Consider the following 22,911-nt stretch of genomic DNA (forward strand, 5'->3'; position numbering starts at 1 on the left):
AGGTTCCCGATTCGAAACTGAGAGGGTCATGGTATGAATTAAGGCGCGCTTCTTAACCGCACTAAGAGGGGCTCCTAACAGTTTCTACCCGGGGTTCATTTTATTTAGACACTGTAACACCCCGTATTTTATTAAGATGGATAAAATTATTTTAATTACTACTTTGTATTTAATTACTGATACGTGCATTTTACATAGTCTTTTTAGCCTATTTTATGCACGTATTTCCATGCTTTTATCGTAGTTTTATGCTACGAAATGCCCCGAATATGCTACTTTGGGTTATTTTGTCTTATTTGCAGGAATGAACCAGAAAGTAGTGAAATCAAGCCTTTTACAATCCATTTAGCATGCATTCGGAGGAAGAGTGAATTTGGAGCGGGAATGTAGCTAGTTTGGGATGCGCAAAGAAGAAAGATAGCTAGGCGAGCAAAGGAAGAACTTCAAATTGCTAGTGCCTACTTTGGAGAGCCATATCTCGAGTTCTACAACATATATTCAGGTGATTCCAATTGGAGATGAAAGTTTGTCCTCTTAGCTTTCCAACGCCACCGGAATCGCCCTATTTGCCCAAGTAACGAAGAAATGGCAGCCGTTTGAAGTTCAGTGCGCAAAGCAGGAAAAGTACTCGATCGAGTAGATAAATCTCATTTTTGCCTCCCTGTGGAGATCGACCCTACTTGCCGCTGACTTCTGTTAGTTGTACTTAGGTATTTATTTTTGGTACCTGACGACGGTATCAATTACGTTGGTTAACGATTTATATATTATTATTATTATTATTATTAATATTCATAGTACTCCTACTGCTTATCACTTTGGGAATCCTAATGGACAAAGAAAACCCTCCTTTTCTTCTTATCTTCATCCCCTCAATTCTGAAGCACGTTCCACCAAAAATTTCCACTAGTCTACTACAATATTGATGATCAACAACATTGATTATTAAAAGGAAGTGCCCAATTCTTAATTGATCTCTGTTTGAATAAACAGAACAAACAAATTCCTAGTTGACTGCCTTGCCACTGTATCGATTTCTTTTGATCCAAATTCGTACACTTTGCCAACATGGAGTCAAGTCATGTGAATGTTTTGGTCTCGTTTTGGAGTGTGTTGGGAGTAGTTCAGATTGATTATTCGTCGAAAGGTAACACAATTCTACCAATCCTATTATCGTATTATTGTTCGGGGTTGCATGTGTATATATTATTATTTGTCACTGTTTTATAATAAGAATTTATACATGGTAATTGTGATGATTGTTATTATTTCTATTTGCAATTATATAAGTATGTATTATATATATTACTGTTAACAGGGGGGTTTTGGTGAGATGGATTTGGCTGGATTTGAATGATATATGATTTGGTTGAGTACAAGGCTTATACGGTTTATTGCAAGGGAAGACTAATGAAATGAATAGATTGACTATCAGACATGTGAGTGTGCGAGAGTTCACCAATTTGGGGTTTTAATGCCTTATTCAATCTTAGCACCTAAGTAATGATTTGTCAGGCACGAATGGAGTTTACTTAGCCTATTAATATGAATCTTGTCTTTAGTTTTGAGGCTCGTACTCGTATATGGTATCAACTACCACGATTGGGTTTTATTTCTTTGTATTGTGTTTTCGTTGCCAATTTCTTTGAACTCGACTTGTGGGTGAGTAGCTTAGAGTTTTACTCTAAGTGTTGAACAGTTCCTTTAATGAAATATTTGACAATATCGATATTGAGATGGAAGTATTGTTTCGCGGTCTTATCCGCCAGTTCACTCACCCCTTGTCTTTGTCTTAGGGTCGACGACGAGAATACGATACATGGTTACATTGAATTATTATATTATGAGATAGAGTAATGAGTGAGACGGAGTAATGAGATGAGACTTGGTTAACTATTTGAATAAGAGAGTGTGTTATATAATGGAAATAGAAAGGAGTTTGTCTGATTAGTTATCGGAGAGTGTTTTAGCACAGACAGTTTAAGAGGAGCACATACAATTGAAGAGAACTTGATTTTGTTGGATTGTCATAATGGTATATGGCTAGAGGATGAGCATGATGGTGATTCCTATTTGAAGTGAACTATTCATACAGTAGGATAACACAAGTTATGGGTACAATATTAGTTATCTTAAGAGTGAATTAGCTTCATTTGAAATTGACTTTGTTTCATTATCAAAACGAGTTTCATTATCATAATGTGTCAAATTAAAATATAATTTATTTCCGTCTCATATTTTATATAACGATAATTCGTTAATATCGTCCTTTCACATAATTATTTTAGGTGGCTCATATGTGGTTGAAGATGAAGAGTAATTTTGGGTTTTAGAAGCTTTCTCAAGTTATTACTTGCCTTTTTCTAGCTTAAGGTAACTATTCCGAGTTACTCGACGAATTAATGTCACATTAGTAGTTAATGTTGTGCTTGTTGTTTGTTAAGTGTTTAGATGATTGATAATGTGTTACTTTCGTTTTTCACATGATAGAAATTGGAAATAGCATGAGAATAATATTGCGATAAAATTTGTGATTTGGGCCAAAGTAGGCCAAGACTCTGAGCTGGGCCAGATTGACCGAACGAGTTTGGTCAAGCTAGGTTTAAACCAGTCAGCCTCGATTTGACCGATGACCCGTCGCGGGACTCGGGTCGAGGGTTTGTCTTTGAGGTGAGATTGGATGTTTTATGTTATGCCTTGATATTTGTAATTATCATTTCACATGTTGGTTGTTGGATGCTTTGGATGAAATTTTATATAAATTGGATAATCGGCCTTTTTCTTGTTTTAGGCCATTTATTATATTTTTATTTCACATGAAATTTTATATAAATTGGATAATCGGCCCTAGATTCCCCGAAACCTTTAATATGGTTAATATTGTTAGAATTGGAAATTGGTATTGAATACTTATTGAGGATACTGTTGGATTGTCTGCTGAATAGACATTTATATAGTCTTTCACATGATAGAATGTTAGCATTTATGTTGGTAAGTTGGACTCTTTGCCCTCTTATGGTTAAGTGGGTGTCTTACTTGTCTTGTGTGGTGTGGGCTAAAGTATTCAAGCTGGGACTAGCTGGGACTAGGTCCTAGGTGAGTATTTCGGTCTTCATCATAGATAGGTCTTTATAGTCTTTGACGAGTATATGTTCACTGCTTGATAGCCTTTGTGTTCCTGACTAGTGGATTTATATCCAAGTTGGGGCATGACCACGTTACTTATTTTGATAGTAAGTGGTCAGCTTAAGCACTAGCCAACCCTTTGGTGGACTCCTTAGGGTACTCACTTTGTTTTAGAAAAATTGTGGGTCTTGGGTGCGGTGGTGTGTATCCGCATGTCTAGGTCTGCGCAGATTTTAGGCTAGGGTTGTGTTGTCTCTTGGGCATGTTTTATTAATATTAACCGCTGAGCCAAGATACCGGTTCGATTACCTTCCCTATCTCGTGGTATAGACTCGAGTTACAAAGTGACTATTGACGGTGCTAAGAACTTATGCCTGTCTTTGATATATTGCCCTTTCTTGTATGGTGATTCTATGAATCATAGAAGGTGAGATGCAAGCCGGCTATGGTTGATAGAGTTTGGATTCCTGGATGTTATGTGATTCACATGATAGTGTAGTATGAGTCGGTCTAGTATTCACATGCTAGGACTATGTGTTGTTATATTGTTGTTCACATGATAAGCACGATTGTCTAGCATCTATATGCTAAGGCTATGTGTTATTCATATTCATATTCTTATGTTTACATGTTATATTAATTATGACATTTCGTGGTTTGGGAGAACTCGGAGTTACTCCCCACCGATCGTGGCTTTCGTATTTGTATAAAATGCGAATGACAGGTAGGTGATGCATATATGGGGTACATGGACGAGCTAGCGAGCAAAGTAACCTTGGGACCTAGACTGTTTTTATTTCATTGTGACCCTTAAACCCTTTTTATGTCACATACATTTTAGGGACATATGTCTCCCTTTCTCGTATTTGGTTTGTATAACTTTCTTTTCGCGACTTTAGCGATGTTTCATTCTTGAGATTTATTTTGGACCTTGCATGTTTGACACCTTCCCTTTTGGATATCTTTATAACAGGTTCAAGTTTTAAAAATTACAGGTTTTTACCCAATTGAACCTATTACAAACATATCCTGTCAGTTTTTCTGTAGAATTACGTGTTTACTTTTCCGCGATAAGTGAGGGTGTCACAGTTGGTATCAGAGCATATTTGCTCCCGACGCACGTTTGTGCACCCCAATATAAATAACTTGACCTTGAAATAATAAACTTGAGAGATGGGTAAGATGGGTAGATTTACGATCTTATGTTGTAGTCTCTTTGTGTTTGCTCTTTGTTAGGTACTAACCTGTTTGTTGATTGTCATTTAATAATTGTTGCGTTCTTGGATCATGACCGTGAGCTTATCTATAGCTAATGGAGTTATTACCCTTATTATAAAAAAAAAAAAAATTGAACTAAAGGTTTTGAAAATATTTTAATGTTTTTCACTGGTTTTAACGTCAATTAGTGTTAAAGCTTGTTATTGGAGACGTCTGATAATTAGTTTTATCATTTGTTGGTGTAAAAATGTATTTTTATGTCTTTGAATTGGAATATTAATGTTCTTGAGTGATCGCCAAGAGTATCTCCGTTCCATTGAAAGGACACTTATATTTTACGAAGATCAAGATTTAGTGCCTTTTGCTGAGGATTGAAGATTTGTTCAACCTTTGAAGAATGCTTCTACTTCCTTAAAAATGTTTCTCGTTCTTTTTGTATCTCGCCTTATTCTTAATCTCTTGGTGCTTATCCTCCTTCTAAACTCCCTTCTGTTTTACTTTAAAAGCTACGCTTGTACTCCTAACTTGTCCTTTGTTCCTTACTTATCTTCCCTTAACGCCATTTGATAGTACTCTTTCTTTTGAGGAATGTTGACCTTGGTTTGAAAACTTGACTCTTGAGGAGAGTGTTTGTGTTTGACCCTTTCCTGGTTTTGAGAGGATTTGATGATGGAAAGACTTAGGTAAGGTGATGAGACATACTTAGTGATTCTTATACCTAGTTCCTTGATAAAGTGAGTATAAGTGATAGGTGGAATTATGTGTGTTAAGAGTGAGTTGCCTATGTTACTAAAGTTATAGAACTTGGCTTTGTTGTTTATGTTTGGGATTTGAAAGCTTAGTAGGTTGAGTGTTGTTACCTTAGGAGTAAACACGGAGTAAGGTTTATGATGTGATTTTGGAAAGAGATACCTTTAGGATGTTGATAGCCATACATAAATTGATGTTACCTTATGACATTGTTGTTTGAGATTTGAGTATCTGACATTTCCTTGTTGTCTAATTTCCCTTTATCCTTGACCATAAGCGTTACCGTTCATACCTCATTTCCTCGCTTCATCTTGCTCCTCCTTTAAGTTTGACATTCGTATCTTGTGAAACTCTATCTTTGACATCCTTGTAATTTTGACTTTAATTTTTACCCTATGAAATTCATTATAGCTCTCTTGTTGCTTAAGTTTGAGCTCTCTTAACATACTTTGTTTCTATGCTATCTAAGTTACTTTCCTTTTTGTACAACTTCTAAACTTTCAAGCTACCAGTTTCGATTCATTTTTAAAAGTTTATGTCACTTCTGCAAACCTAACCTATTTTAAAGATTTGAAAATGAAAATTCGATTTAATTCTCTAATTGTTCTTTTTTTTTTTTGGTAAAATGTGAGCTTTTCATTAATAACCAATAAAATGGAGTCATTACAATGCATTTTCAACAAACTACTTCTTGGTACCCTATACCAGCACAAACTATTTATACATACATGCCAATTTTAGTGAGCCAAACTCTATCAGCATGCCCAACCACAGAGGGGAGCAGCTGCTGTATCCTTGCTCTAATGATTCTCTGAATATCAGTACAAACTAGATCAGGCCTAGTTAGCACCCCTTCCAATCTGCAACAATTCCTTTCCAGCCAAATATAGTACCAACACGCCATCTTGGCCATATGACAGACATTCCTCTGCAAAACTGAACCAGTTTGATGACCTACCAGTCCAATCTGCAACCAACACTCCACACCCTTCAGAATTCTGCTGCTGTACTCACACAGTCCAAACAAATGAGCATGAGTCTCCACATCCCGTTCACATAACACACATTGATTAGTCTCTGCCACTCCTATAGCAAACAGCTTCTCCCTTGTATTCAAAGCTCCATGGTGAATAAGCCATCCAATAAATGAATGTTTAGGCACACACCATGTATCCCACACTTCCTGATACCACTGCACAGGGGGGTGCTGTCCCTGCAACCAACTGTAACCTGAACGAATAGAATAACCTTTAGGATCACCAATCCAACAGTTATTCAAGTATCCATTCTGCATAATATCTTTAACCTTACAAACATTCCTCCAATTCCAATTAGAATCAAGAGGAGGTTGATAGGTGCACCAATCAGCACCTTTCATATAAACATGGTCCACCCATTGTACCCATAACCTGTCTGCCTTAGTATAAATCCAATGCACCAATTTACCAACCACCGCAATATTCCACACCCCAGCTTCAATTACACCTAGACCTCCACTCTTCTTACTGCAGCAAATCTTTTTCCAGGAAACCAGAGGAGCCTTATTGTATTCAACCCCACCATCCCATAGGTAATTTCGACACACTGCTTCAATTTTCTTGATAACCAGTTTTGGGATAAGAAATATAGACGCCCAATAGTTATGTAGGGTATTAAAAACAGAGTTAATTAGAGTTAGCCTCCCTGCATAACTCAACTTTCGTGCACCAACCCCACCATCCCAGTTTCTCTAATTGTTCTTTGAGTATAGACTTCTTTATCATGATTTTAATCGCTAAACCCGAAATTTCTTTAAATTTTATCCAGTTTCTGTTAACTTTGATCTATTTATGACTTCTTTGTCAAAGTTTAATGTTACATTTTCAGGGATTTGACCCCCATTTTGGTTTAAAAGTGAAACCTTTATTTCTATTTTGGCTTTTTGAAAAAGGAAATTTGAGTAGATTACCTTTCTCTTATTTTGATTTTTACGTTGATCGGATGTTAGAACTAGTTATTGAAAACGTTTGATAACTTGTTCTACGCTTGTCGGCGAATAGTTTTTGTTTTAATTTGTCTCTGACTTGGAAAGTTAGCGTTCTTGTGTGCACGACAAGAGCAATTCCGTTCCATGAATGAGACTTATATTTTTGAAAACTCTTCATTAATGTTTTTGAAGGTATTTTGATTTTTGATTTATACAAATGATTTGCCTTTTGACCTTATCTTGGATTTGGAATGTGATGTTCTTGAATGCGCAACGAGAGCACTTCCGTTCCTTTGATGAGAATTTGGTTATGTCGGAAAATTTTATTTGAAACTTTTGAAAGAATTTTGATTCTTACGATAAGTGACCTTTTAAATGTTTTGGTTACCGATTCCAATTTCAGTTTTATTTTTATAACCTTTTATTTATACTTTCAAGTTTCGAGGACGAAACTTTTTAAAAGATGGGGTGATTGTAACACCCTGTATTTTATTAAGTTGGATAAAATTATTTTAATTACTACTTTGTATTTAATTACGTTGGTTAACGATTTATATATTATTATTATTATTATTATTATTATTAATATTCATAGTACTCCTACTGCTTATCACTTTGGGAATCCTAATGGACAAAGAAAACCCTCCTTTTCTTCTTATCTTCATCCCCTCAATTCTGAAGCACGTTCCACCAAAAATTTCCACTAGTCTACTACAATATTGATGATCAACAACATTGATTATTAAAAGGAAGTGCCCAATTCTTAATTGATCTCTGTTTGAATAAACAGAACAAACAAATTCCTAGTTGACTGCCTTGCCTTGCCATCAGATCGATTTCTTTTGATCCAAATTCGTACACTTTGCCAACATGGAGTCAAGTCATGTGAATGTTTTGGTCTCGTTTTGGAGTGTGTTGGGAGTAGTTCAGATTGATTATTCGTCGAAAGGTAACACAATTCTACCAATCCTATTATCGTATTATTGTTCGGGGTTGCATGTGTATATATTATTATTTGTCACTGTTTTATAATAAGAATTTATACATGGTAATTGTGATGATTGTTATTATTTCTATTTGCAATTATATAAGTATGTATTATATATATTATCAATTAATGGGGGGTTTTGGTGAGATGGATTTGGCTGGATTTGAATGATATATGATTTGGTTGAGTATAAGGCTTATACGGTTTATTGCAAGGGAAGACTAATGAAAAGAATAGATTGACTATCAGACATGTGAGTGTGCGAGAGTTCACCAATTTGGGGTTTTAATGCCTTATTCAATCTTAGCACCTAAGTAATGATTTGTCAGGCACGAATGGAGTTTACTTAGCCTATTAATATGAATCTTGTCTTTAGTTTTGAGGCTCGTACTCGTATATGGTATCAACTACCACGATTGGGTTTTATTTCTTTGTATTGTGTTTTCGTTGCCAATTTCTTTAAACTCGACTTGTGGGTGAGTAGCTTAGAGTTTTACTCTAAGTGTTGAACAGTTCCTTTAATGAAATATTTGACAATATCGATATTGAGATGGAAGTATTGTTTCGCGGTCTTCTCCGCCAGTTCACTCACCCCTTGTCTTTGTCTTAGGGTCGACGACGAGAATACGATACATGGTTACATTGAATTATTATATTATGAGATAGAGTAATGAGTGAGACGGAGTAATGAGATGAGACTTGGTTAACTATTTGAATAAGAGAGTGTGTTATATAATGGAAATAGAAAGGAGTTTGTCCGATTAGTTATCGGAGAGTGTTTTAGCACGATGTTTAAGAGGAGCACATACAATTGAAGAGAACTTGATTTTGTTGGATTGTCATAATGGTATATGGCTAGAGGATGAGCATGATGGTGATTCCTATTTGAAGTGAACTATTCGTACAGTAGGATAACACAAGTTATGGGTACAATATTAGTTATCTTAAGAGTGAATTAGCTTCATTTGAAATTGACTTTGTTTCATTATCAAAACGAGTTTCATTATCATAATGTGTCAAATTAAAATATAATTTATTTCCGTCTCATATTTTATATAACGATAATTCGTTAATATCGTCCTTTCACATAATTATTTTAGGTGGCTCATATGTGGTTGAAGATGAAGAGTAATTTTGGGTTTTAGAAGCTTTCTCAAGTTATTACTTGCCTTTTTCTAGCTTAAGGTAACTATTCCGAGTTACTCGACGAATTAATGTCACATTAGTAGTTAATGTTGTGCTTGTTGTTTGTTAAGTGTTTAGATGATTGATAATGTGTTACTTTCGTTTTTCACATGATAGAAATTGGAAATAGCATGAGAATAATATTGCGATAAAATTTGTGATTTGGGCCAAAGTAGGCCAAGACTCTGAGCTGGGCCAGATTGACCGAACGAGTTTGGTCAAGCTAGGTTTAAACCAAATCGACCTCGATTTGACCGATGACCCGTCGCGGGACTCGGGTCGAGGGTTTGTCTTTGAGGTGAGATTGGATGTTTTATGTTATGCCTTGATATTTGTAATTATCATTTCACATGTTGGTTATTGGATGCTTTGGATGAAATTTTATATAAATTGGATAATCGGCCTTTTTCTTGTTTTAGGCCATTTATTATATTTTTATTTCACATGAAATTTTATATAAATTGGATAATCGGCCCTAGATTCCCAGAAACCTTTAATATGGTTAATATTGTTAGAATTGGAAATTGGTATTGAATACTTATTGAGGATACTGTTGGATTGTCTGCTGAATAGACATTTATATAGCCTTTCACATGATAGAATGTTAGCATTTATGTTGGTAAGTTGGACTCTTTGCCCTCTTATGGTTAAGTGGGTGTCTTACTTGTCTTGTGTGGTGTGGGCTAAAGTATTCAAGCTGGGACTAGGTCCTAGGTGAGTATTTCGGTCTTCATCATAGATAGGTCTTTATAGTCTTTGACGAGTATATGTTCACTGCTTGATAGCCTTTGTGTTCCTGACTAGTGGATTTATATCCAAGTTGGGGCATGACCACGTTACTTATTTTGATAGTAAGTGGTCAGCTTAAGTACTAGCCAACCCTTTGGTGGACTCCTTAGGGTACTCACTTTGTTTTAGAAAAATTGTGGGTCTTGGGTGCGGTGGTGTGTATCCGCATGTCTAGGTCTGCGCAGATTTTAGGCTAGGGTTGTGTTGTCTCTTGGGCATGTTTTATTAATATTAACCGCTGAGCCAAGATACCGGTTCGATTACCTTCCCTATCTCGTGGTATAGACTCGAGTTACAAAGTGACTATTGACGGTGCTAAGAACTTATGCCTGTCTTTGATATATTGCCCTTTCTTGTATGGTGATTCTATGAATCATAGAAGGTGAGATGCAAGCCGGCTATGGTTGATAGAGTTTGGATTCCTGGATGTTATGTGATTCACATGATAGTGTAGTATGAGTCGGTCTAGTATTCACATGCTAGGACTATGTGTTGTTATATTGTTGTTCACATGATAAGCACGATTGTGTAGCATCTATATGCTAAGGCTATGTGTTATTCATATTCATATTCTTATGTTTACATGTTATATTAATTATGACATTTCGTGGCTGGGAGAACTCGGAGTTACTCCCCACTGACTGTGGCTTTCGTATTTGTATAAAATGCGAATGACAGCCAGGGTGATGCATATATGGGGTACATGGATGAGCTAGCGAGCAAAGTAACCTTGGGACCTAGACTTGTTTTATTTCATTGTGACCCTTAAACCCTTTTTATGTCACATACATTTTAGGGACATATGTCTCCCTTTCTCGTATTTGGTTTGTATAACTTTCTTTTCGCGACTTTAGCGATGTTTCATTCTTGAGATTTATTTTGGACCTTGCATGTTTGACACCTTCCCTTTTGGATATCTTTATAACAGGTTCAGGTTTTAAAAATTACAGGTTTTTACCCAATTGAACCTATTACAAACATATCCTGTCAGTTTTTCTGTAGAATTACGTGTTTACTTTTCCGCGATAAGTGAGGGTGTCACAGTTGGTATCAGAGCATATTTGCTCCCGACGCACGTTTGTGCACCCCAATATAAATAACTTGACCTTGAAATAATAAACTTGAGAGATGGGTAAGATGGGTAGATTTACGATCTTATGTTGTAGTCTCTTTGTGTTTGCTCTTTGTTAGGTACTAACCTGTTTGTTGATTGTCATTTAATAATTGTTGCGTTCTTGGATCATGACCGTGAGCTTATCTATAGCTAATGGAGTTATTACCCTTATTATAAAAAAAAAAAAATTTGAACTAAAGGTTTTGAAAATATTTTAATGTTTTTCACTGGTTTTAACGTCAATTAGTGTTAAAGCTTGTTATTGGAGACGTCTGATAATTAGTTTTATCATTTGTTGGTGTAAAAATGTATCTTTATGTCTTTGAATTGGAATATTGATGTTCTTGAGTGATCGCCAAGAGTATCTCCGTTCCATTGAAAGGACACCTATATTTTACGAAGATCAAGATTTAGTGCCTTTTGCTGAGGATTGAAGATTTGTTCAACCTTTGAAGAATGCTTCTACTTCCTTGAAAATGTTTCTCGTTCTTTTTGTATCTCGCCTTATTCTTAATCTCTTGGTGCTTATCCTCCTTCTAAACTCCCTTCTGTTTTACTTTAAAAGCTACGCTTGTACTCCTAACTTGTCCTTTGTTCCTTACTTATCTTCCCTTAACGTCATTTGATAGTACTCTTTCTTTTGAGGAATGTTGACCTTGGTTGGAAAACTTGACTCTTGAGGAGATTGTTTGTGTTTGACCCTTTCCTGGTTTTGAGAGGATTTGATGATGGAAAGACTTAGGTAAGGTGATGAGACATACTTAGTGATTCTTATACCTAGTTCCTTGATAAAGTGAGTATAAGTGATAGGTGGAATTATGTGTGTTAAGAGTGAGTTGCCTATGTTACTAAAGTTATAGAACTTGGCTTTGTTGTTTATGTTTGGGATTTGAAAGCTTAGTAGGTTGAGTGTTGTTACCTTAGGAGTAAACACGGAGTAAGGTTTATGATGTGATTTTGGAAAGAGATACCTTTAGGATGTTGATAGCCATACATAAATTGATGTTACCTTATGACATTGTTGTTTGAGATTTGAGTATCTGACATTTCCTTGTTGTCTAATTTCCCTTTATCCTTGACCATAAGCGTTACCGTTCATACCTCATTTCCTCGCTTCATCTTGCTCCTCCTTTAAGTTTGACATTCGTATCTTGTGAAACTCTATCTTTGACATCCTTGTAATTTTGACTTTAATTTTTACCCTATGAAATTCATTATAGCTCTCTTGTTGCTTAAGTTTGAGCTCTCTTAACATACTTTGTTTCTATGCTATCTAAGTTACTTTCCTTTTTGTACAACTTCTAAACATTCAAGCTACCAGTTTCGATTCATTTTTAAAAGTTTATGTCACTTCTGCAAACCTAACCTATTTTAAAGATTTGAAAATGAAAATTCGATTTAATTCTCTAATTGTTCTTTGAGTATAGACTTCTTTATCATGATTTTAATCGCTAAACCCGAAATTTCTTTAAATTTTATCCAGTTTCTGTTAACTTTGATCTATTTATGACTTCTTTGTCAAAGTTTAATGTTACATTTTCAGGGATTTGACCCCCATTTTGGTTTAAAAGTGAAACCTTTATTTCTATTTTGGCTTTTTGAAAAAGGAAATTTGAGTAGATTACCTTTCTCTTATTTTGATTTTTACGTTGATCGGATGTTAGAACTAGTTATTGAAAACGTTTGATAACTTGTTCTACGCTTGTCGGCGAATAGTTTTTGTTTTAATTTGTCTCTGACTTGGAAAGTTAGCGTTCTTGTGTGCACGACAAGAGCAATTCCGTTCCATGAATGAGACTTATATTTTTGAAAACTCTTCATTAATGTTTTTGAAGGTATTTTGATTTTTGATTTATACAAATGATTTGCCTTTTGACCTTATCTTGGATTTGGAATGTGATGTTCTTGAATGCGCAACGAGAGCACTTCCGTTCCTTTGATGAGAATTTGGTTATGTCGGAAAATTTTATTTGAAACTTTTGAAAGAATTTTGATTCTTACGATAAGTGACCTTTTAAATGTTTTGGTTACCGATTCCAATTTCAGTTTTATTTTTATAACCTTTTATTTATACTTTCAAGTTTCGAGGACGAAACTTTTTAAAAGATGGGGTGATTGTAACACCCTGTATTTTATTAAGTTGGATAAAATTATTTTAATTACTACTTTGTATTTCATTACGTTGGTTAACGATTTATATATTATTATTATTATTATTATTATTATTAATATTCATAGTACTCCTACTGCTTATCACTTTGGGAATCCTAATGGACAAAGAAAACCCTCCTTTTCTTCTTATCTTCATCCCCTCAATTCTGAAGCACGTTCCACCAAAAATTTCCACTAGTCTACTACAATATTGATGATCAACAACATTGATTATTAAAAGGAAGTGCCCAATTCTTAATTGATCTCTGTTTGAATAAACAGAACAAACAAATTCCTAGTTGACTGCCTTGCCACTGTATCGATTTCTTTTGATCCAAATTCGTACACTTTGCCAACATGGAGTCAAGTCATGTGAATGTTTTGGTCTCGTTTTGGAGTGTGTTGGGAGTAGTTCAGATTGATTATTCGTCGAAAGGTAACACAATTCTACCAATCCTATTATCGTATTATTGTTCGGGGTTGCATGTGTATATATTATTATTTGTCACTGTTTTATAATAAGAATTTATACATGGTAATTGTGATGATTGTTATTATTTCTATTTGCAATTATATAAGTATGTATTATATATATTACTGTTAACAGGGGGGTTTTGGTGAGATGGATTTGGCTGGATTTGAATGATATATGATTTGGTTGAGTATAAGGCTTATACGGTTTATTGCAAGGGAAGACTAATGAAAAGAATAGATTGACTATCAGACATGTGAGTGTGCGAGAGTTCACCAATTTGGGGTTTTAATGCCTTATTCAATCTTAGCACCTAAGTAATGATTTGTCAGGCACGAATGGAGTTTACTTAGCCTATTAATATGAATCTTGTCTTTAGTTTTGAGGCTCGTAATCGTATATGGTATCAACTACCACGATTGGGTTTTATTTCTTTGTATTGTGTTTTCGTTGCCAATTTCTTTAAACTCGACTTGTGGGTGAGTAGCTTAGAGTTTTACTCTAAGTGTTGAACAGTTCCTTTAATGAAATATTTGACAATATCGATATTGAGATGGAAGTATTGTTTCGCGGTCTTCTCCGCCAGTTCACTCACCCCTTGTCTTTGTCTTAGGGTCGACGACGAGAATACGATACATGGTTACATTGAATTATTATATTATGAGATAGAGTAATGAGTGAGACGGAGTAATGAGATGAGACTTGGTTAACTATTTGAATAAGAGAGTGTGTTATATAATGGAAATAGAAAGGAGTTTGTCTGATTAGTTATCGGAGAGTGTTTTAGCACAGACAGTTTAAGAGGAGCACATACAATTGAAGAGAACTTGATTTTGTTGGATTGTCATAATGGTATATGGCTAGAGGATGAGCATGATGGTGATTCCTATTTGAAGTGAACTATTCGTACAGTAGGATAACACAAGTTATGGGTACAATATTAGTTATCTTAAGAGTAAATTAGCTTAATTTGAAATTGACTTTGTTTCATTATCAAAACGAGTTTCATTATCATAATGTGTCAAATTAAAATATAATTTATTTCCGTCTCATATTTTATATAACGATAATTCGTTAATATCGTCCTTTCACATAATTATTTTAGGTGGCTCATATGTGGTTGAAGATGAAGAGTAATTTTGGGTTTTAGAAGCTTTCTCAAGTTATTACTTGCCTTTTTCTAGCTTAAGGTAACTATTCCGAGTTACTCGATTTAATTAATGTCACATTAGTAGTTAATGTTGTGATTGTTGTTTGTTAAGTGTTTAGATGATTGATAATGTGTTACTTTCGTTTTTCACATGATAGAAATTGGAAATAGCATGAGAATAATATTGCGATAAAATTTGTGATTTGGGCCAAAGTAGGCCAAGACTCTGAGCTGGGCCAGATTGACCGAACGAGTTTGGTCAAGCTAGGTTTAAACCAATCGACCTCGATTTGACCGATGACCCGTCGCGGGACTCGGGTCGAGGGTTTGTCTTTGAGGTGAGATTGGATGTTTTATGTTATGCCTTGATATTTGTAATTATCATTTCACATGTTGGTTGTTGGATGCTTTGGATGAAATTTTATATAAATTGGATAATCGGCCTTTTTCTTATTTTAGGCCATTTATTATATTTTTATTTCACATGAAATTTTATATAAATTGGATAATCGGCCCTAGATTCCCCGAAACCTTTAATATGGTTAATATTGTTAGAATTGGAAATTGGTATTGAATACTTATTGAGGATACTGTTGGATTGTCTGCTGAATAGACATTTATATAGCCTTTCACATGATAGAATGTTAGCATTTATGTTGGTAAGTTGGACTCTTTGCCCTCTTATGGTTAAGTGGGTGTCTTACTTGTCTTGTGTGGTGTGGGCTAAAGTATTCAAGTGGGACTAGGCTGGGACTAGGTCCTAGGTGAGTATTTCGGCCTTCATCATAGATAGGTCTTTATAGTCTTTGACGAGTATATGTTCACTGCTTGATAGCCTTTGTGTTCCTGACTAGTGGATTTATATCCAAGTTGGGGCATGACCACGTTACTTATTTTGATAGTAAGTGGTCAGCTTAAGTACTAGCCAACCCTTTGGTGGACTCCTTAGGGTACTCACTTTGTTTTAGAAAAATTGTGGGTCTTGGGTGCGGTGGTGTGTATCCGCATGTCTAGGTCTGCGCAGATTTTAGGCTAGGGTTGTGTTGTCTCTTGGGCATGTTTTATTAAAATTAACCGCTGAGCCAAGATACCGGTTCGATTACCTTCCCTACCTCGTGGTATAGACTCGAGTTACAAAGTGACTATTGACGGTGCTAAGAACTTATGCCTGTCTTTGATATATTGCCCTTTCTTGTATGGTGATTCTATGAATCATAGAAGGTGAGATGCAAGCCGGCTATGGTTGATAGAGTTTGGATTCCTGGATGTTATGTGATTCACATGATAGTGTAGTATGAGTCGGTCTAGTATTCACATGCTAGGACTATGTGTTGTTATATTGTTGTTCACATGATAAGTACGATTGTCTAGCATCTATATGCTAAGGTTATGTGTTATTCATATTCATATTCTTATGTTTACATGTTATATTAATTATGACATTTCGTGGCTGGGAGAACTCGGAGTTACTCCCCACTGACTTTGGCTTTCGTATTTGTATAAAATGCGAATGACAGGTAGGTGATGCATATATGGGGTACATGGACGAGCTAGCGAGCAAAGTAACCTTGGGACCTAGACTGTTTTTATTTCATTGTGACCCTTAAACCCTTTTTATGTCACATACATTTTAGGGACATATGTCTCCCTTTCTCGTATTTGGTTTGTATAACTTTCTTTTCGCGACTTTAGCGATGTTTCATTCTTGAGATTTATTTTGGACCTTGCATGTTTGACACCTTCCCTTTTGGATATCTTTATAACATGTTCAGGTTTTAAAAATTACAGGTTTTTACCCAATTGAACCTATTACAAACATATCCTGTCAGTTTTTCTGTAGAATTACGTGTTTACTTTTCCGCGATAAGTGAGGGTGTCACAGACACATCCTAAGTTCATTATTATTCATTAGTTAGGCCTGAGGATCGTATTGCTCTGATACCACTTTGTAACACCCCCATTTATTTAGAAGCCTTTAGCTAGACATTTCCAAATAACTAGGACTGTTACCATCTCGGTTTCCCGAGGTAGTGAATAACAAAGTCCAACTCACCAAAGTTCTTTAAATTAAAACTTAATGATTTCATGTTTATTACAACTTAACCAACTAAAACTTAATATAAAGTACAATACATCTCGCAGCGGAAATAAATAAAATGATGTAATTGTTCTAGGTGATCTAGACTTCAACTATGGTCCAAGTCGAGCTCTTATCCCAATGCTCCCAAGTCAGCTAATCTTTAGTACCTGTCAAATCTGCTCTCCATAAAACGGTTCACCGCAGGTGTTCACGAATACACTGTCAACCACGAGGTTGAGTAGGAAACTAAACAATGAATAAGAATAAAGCAACCCGCAATATCATTGATAAACAAATAGATTCCACAGTTACATTTCGTCCACTTCACCCCACGGCACACAACCACTTCTAGACACACAGTCATACTCCACTTCTAGACACATAGTCATACTCCATTTCTAGACACACAGTCATACTCCACTTCTAGACACACAGTCATACTCCAGGACACACAGTCCAATGGACACACAGTCCCGCCTCAGACACACAGTCCGGATATACTGGACACACAGTCCCGCCTCAGACACACAGTCTGGTTCCACACAAAACTCATCTCCAACAACAATCGATAATAATGACAATCTCAGTAATATAACCAAACCGACATGATATAGAATAATGGCATAAGACAGAAAATCCAGCAAGATAATAATATCGTTGTAAACAGTTAAACATATCCTTCACCAATCCAACACCTCATACATTTAATCCATCTTTAGAAATAACAGAAATAAGACAAGATTGAGTAGTTTCCTACCTGATAGCAAATCTTCAAGTCAAACAAGCAATCAAATCGATCCTTTACAAATCCATAACCTACATAACATAATTATGTACAATTACAACATAACCAACCAACTAATCATGCACTTATCCTAAGTCAATCACATCCTAATCCTTTTGACAACTTCAATGTTAAATCTCTAATTCTACCGTTTTACAGCACAGTTCAGTCTCGCTATAAAATTCATCATTAATTCACTAAAATTTCAAAGGATGCAAGACCAATGGGGTTGGAACCCTAAGACACATATCTACTGTTCTTGTGAAATAGACTTTCTTCAAATTCTGGACTTATCAGGGTTTTCTTAAGGAATAATAAATACTGACGAATTTCGTCGCTTAAAAAGTATTAACCTCTAAAATATGTTTAACAAATCACTTTTCAAGTGAAACAAAAGCCTAACATCATCTAGACTCTCCAATTTTAATGTATGAAAAAGACCTAACTCAATTTCAATTTATAAATTAGGTTTACAAAATAAACTTTAGACTTATAGTTCATTCGCGGATTCTCAGTCGACATGTTCATAAAGAATTTATTCTTGAAAATCTACACGTTTAATTGCTACGAGATTTTACAGGCATCAACTAGGCTTGAAAATAACCTAAGTCTATTCTTTACGTTTTCGAAGACAATGAATTTAAAATGGTCTGATACTTTGTTTAAGACAACTTACAAATTTACAGAATTGCTGTATCTTTATTCTTTAACAAAATTTTCACAAACTTAACTATAGATGATTATATTTAATCTAGACATGATTAGGTGATGAACTAAAACTTAAAACATGCTTATAAGGATTAAAGATTAAAACTTTGAAAGATTATAGATGAACTTACAAAATAAAAGATTCAATCCAATGAAATTAGATGCTAAAATCTCCAAATTGATTACTACCAAATTCCCTTTTCCCTTTTTATCTTCCTTCTTATTCTCCCTATCCCTCCCCAACTTTTATGTGATGTTGTAAAAGTGAATAAGTGATTTATGAATATGCTACCATGATATATGTATAGTAATAAGGTATTATTATTTTAGGAAAGTTACTCTCTTTATTATTATTATATTATTATTATTATTATTATTATTATTATTATTATTATTATTATTATTATTATTATTATTACAACTACTACAACTATTATTACTATTACATATTATATTTTAGTCTTTTCATAACTAGGATAACCATATACTCCCTTTACTAATTTATTACTAATATTACTAGGATTATTAATATTATAATTAATATTACCTTTACTTATTTTATTATTCTCCTTATTAATATTATTATTAAATCCCGAAATAATTCCCGACTACTACTCGTACTAAGCCATTAAAATCTATCCCTACAATTATAGCACACGGCCCAAGGCCCTATTATTAGCTAAGCCCAATTACCGACTTGCTTACTTATTTTATGATTTAATTAACATCTTATCTGCAACTATTATTAGAAATGCCATTAATTAACTATTTGAATTACATAAATTATTCATACAAAATATTATCAAAATACGGGGTATTACACATATTCATATTAATAAGAGTATTAGTAATTGTATTATTTATATTAATATCGATATAATTGATTGTAGTAATCACAATATTCATTATAATAATAATAATAATTGTGATGGTTAATTAATTAATAACAATAACAAAAATATTAAAAATATTAATATAACAATTTTAATATAATAATAATAAATAAATAAATATTAAACATTAATAAAATCTATAAGTTTAAGATAAGTAGAAATGAAATGTGCTGAAGTTAGTGGGGCTGAATCGAATCAATGAAGTGAGCCGAATCGAATCAACTAAATCGAATGAAGTCAAGCTGAATCAATCGAGCTGAGCCGAGCTGAATCTGAATCAATCGAATAGAGCTGAGCTGATCTGAAAATAAGCCAGAAAGAACAGGACCTTAATCGAGCAATATGCAGTTTATCACCTTTATGACTACCAGTTAAAACCGTACATCTAATCACGTGTGACCCTAAATCTATCACAATTAATCTCGTTCCATTACACAAACCGCATGATTGATCAATCTTCCTAAGAAGCATCACTATAGCACTGACCTTCAACCTAAATTGATGATTCGGGAGTCCAGAACATTTGATACTGTTGAGATATTCGGTAAAGTGAAGGTCATGGTCACCCATGTATGTTGATTTAAATATGTTATTAACAAAAGTGTAAAAAGACTTGATTAATTTTTAAATCAAGTTTTAATTGAAATTTTGATTTTAATTATGAATTTTAGTTGCAATTAAGAGATTGTACATAAAAATAATGTGATTTGAAAAAAACAATTCCTTCGTATATACAAACAAAATTAACATACTTAATTGTGTCGAGCAATTACGTGGACTATAAATCACGTACAACAATATCAATCTTATCTTTGCTAATCTAATTTGAGCTTAAGAAAAATTTATTGCTTATGGAAATAAGAGACAATATATACTCATTAACCAACTCGAGGAACTCATGAACTGATGCAAGAATCTCCTCTCCTAAAGGCACTGAAAATCCAGTAATTGATTCTCTAAGGGATGGATAAGTAGTAACCTTTATAACAAAAGTTATGAGTTTCGTGACATGGTTACAATAATGATATTTTGACCCGTATTTTAACTCGTCACTATTAACAATAATCCGTATTAGAAAATTTATCTCTTAACTGCACTTGAAATTTTATAATGCAAATCCATCTTAGATTGGATTAAAAAAAATGTTTGCGTCTATTTACACTTTATTTAAAACTCAAAACTTAACTCATATCACCATACTTGCATTATGACTCTACCCCTATAACTGATCAGAGATGATAGTTATATACTCAATGATAAAATATTTACATTCTATAAAATTAAACAATACAAATTCTTATTTAAGATGACATTATTTGTGTTATGCTTAAAATGAGTCCAGTATCATATCATTTGTGTATATATAAGACAAATATATTGCATTTCGCTATGCATTCTTATACACACATATGGTATATGATTAACCCGTCTTAAAGTTAAGACGGATAATATCATCTTAAAAGGAGACTTATTAAACAAACAATACATTAATTATGTGAAATACAAATACATCGCTTAAACAATGGGCCACTAACAATCAGATTTGGGCCAAAATTTGCCACGGTTTTACCTATAACAAACCATATTTAAGCCAGCATATAAATTACTCATGAAACAGTCATCACTCACCTTCTCGCCGTCTCAACTCTGATTTCTCATTATCTTAACTCTCACCTTCTCACTCTAACTATTACCAACAAAATTTGATAAACTGGTGATCATATGCATTGACCTTTGTATTTCTCTTTATCATAATTCTGATTTCTACCTCATCATATCATATATTATATTAAAGCAACAACCGCAAGCCCCGTTGATCGCCACGTGTCACAACTCCTTCAAATGCCACGTGTCATTTTCTATTTAAAAAAAAGATAAAAAAAGATTTGCAATCACGTAAATTGCCTAAAAGAAAGTTGCTAATTTTGAAGTTTATTTGTGTGCAATTTTAGGAGTCATTTTCGGCAGAATATTTCAACAAGTCAACTTAAAAAATATTTAGGAGACATTTTCAGTATCATTTTTCTAACATATTTTCGGTATAATGTTTTTTAGGATATATTTGCGGAATTTTTAAGGAGATATTTTCGGTAGTAGTTGCTAATTTTAAGTTGATTTGAGGTGAAATTTAGGAAAGAATTTGGGTACAAAATTAATCTAACAAGAACAATATTTGAAGTATAATTTAGCATAACAAATATACATATACCGCAAAAATGGCAAATAAGAAATTCAGAGTATTTTCTGTTATGGAATATTCCGAGTATTTTCTATATTCATAATTAATTAAATTTAAAAAGGTTTAACGTCTATGCGCTAACCCTAAAATAATTTTCCCACCGTCGTTCAGTACTTATCTTCCTCATCACTAAAAATTCCAAATTATTTACCGTATCATTTCCTATTCAAACAATCTCCACCATACCATTCTTATTGAAAAAATTTCTCACTCATCAAGATTCTTAAGTTATTTCCCTGTTTTAATATTCTTCTTTTTATATTTTTATGCAGGTCTAAGATCAAATTCGATGGTGTATTGTTTTACGGTACACATCCCTTCTTTGTTTCGATGAGATTCCACAGACTCTCTGCTCTTTGAATTGCGGTTAATTAGGTAATGTATTCAAATTTAGTTTTGATTTATTCATATTTTCACTTTAAATGATCTCTAAATTATTTATTATTCCATAGGATTTTGTAGGGCATTTCTGATTTCTCGCTTATTGATCGATTTAGGGTTTCTGAAACATATTTATAATTTGAGGGATGTTTTATAATGGGCAATAAATAAGCAATATTGCGTAATAGGCCCCTTCTTTGAGATCTTTAATGGTATGAAAGTAATTTGCTCAGATTAAACTTCTGGATGCGATATTTTGCAAATTGCTTTCAGCTATTAGTGATCAAAGGATGATATTTGATAGAAATTACTTTTATATGCATCTGATTTGATATTCGATTGCTTTTAAATTTACAGAATTTGGTCCTTCGAAGGGTAAGAGGTTTTGCCAACTACCGAAGAAATTAATCAGTCGGCTCCGGGGAACATCTATGACTACGTTTTTCTTTTCGAACGGTGTATTGATGTTATTGTGACGGAAACATTGTCATTTATGCACTAATGTACTCGGTGTATACATTGCTGATGGTGCGTGGTCTTTTAGTTGATAAGGTATTAAACTACCTGATTCATCTTTCTATTTATTGTAATTTGTAGCCTTAAGCCCTTAACTCCTTAAGTCTACAAGTTTTCAGTCAATATATTACACTTCACAAATTCTCATTTGTGACGGGCAATATCTGTCACAAGCTTGTGACGGGTCAAATAAAAGCCACTTGGGAAGATAAAGACAAGCCTTTGTGATTACCTATGCACTTTTACTTTTGTTTTATCTACCCATGTGGATGATACTTGACCCATCACAAGCTTGTGACGGATATACCCGTCCCAAGGAAGACTTTTGTACTTTATTTTTCGTAACAACTTTTAACTCGGCTATAGTAGAGTATAGTGTGTCGTAATTTTTCGTAAAATTA

The 22,911-nt window shown here is 34.1% G+C and overlaps 1 protein-coding gene across 1 annotated transcript; it reads right to left on the reverse strand.

The window, feature by feature from the left end:
- Nucleotides 1-5,812: 5,812 nt before the first annotated feature.
- LOC141601724 (uncharacterized) lies at nt 5,813-8,683 on the reverse strand. The gene is made up of 2 exons (XM_074422022.1): nt 8,641-8,683; nt 5,813-6,777 (listed from the first exon to the last, which is right to left on the reverse strand). Exons 1-2 carry the CDS (start codon nt 8,681-8,683, stop codon nt 5,813-5,815), a joined length of 1,008 nt encoding a protein of 335 aa, XP_074278123.1.
- Nucleotides 8,684-22,911: the final 14,228 nt, after the last annotated feature.

Source organism: Silene latifolia, chromosome 9 (genome assembly GCF_048544455.1).
Source record: "Silene latifolia isolate original U9 population chromosome 9, ASM4854445v1, whole genome shotgun sequence".
NCBI classification, from domain to species: Eukaryota; Viridiplantae; Streptophyta; class Magnoliopsida; order Caryophyllales; family Caryophyllaceae; genus Silene; species Silene latifolia.

Bases quoted from the DNA above. Each gene is read 5' to 3' on its own strand.
- LOC141601724 (XM_074422022.1), bottom strand. From the start codon at position 8,683: ATGTATCGTATTCTCGTCGTCGACCCTAAGACAAAGACAAGGG. The intron at 6,778-8,640 runs GTGAGTGAACTG...TGAGTTATGCAG, and splicing joins CCCTAAGACAAAGACAAGGG to GGAGGCTAACTCTAATTAAC.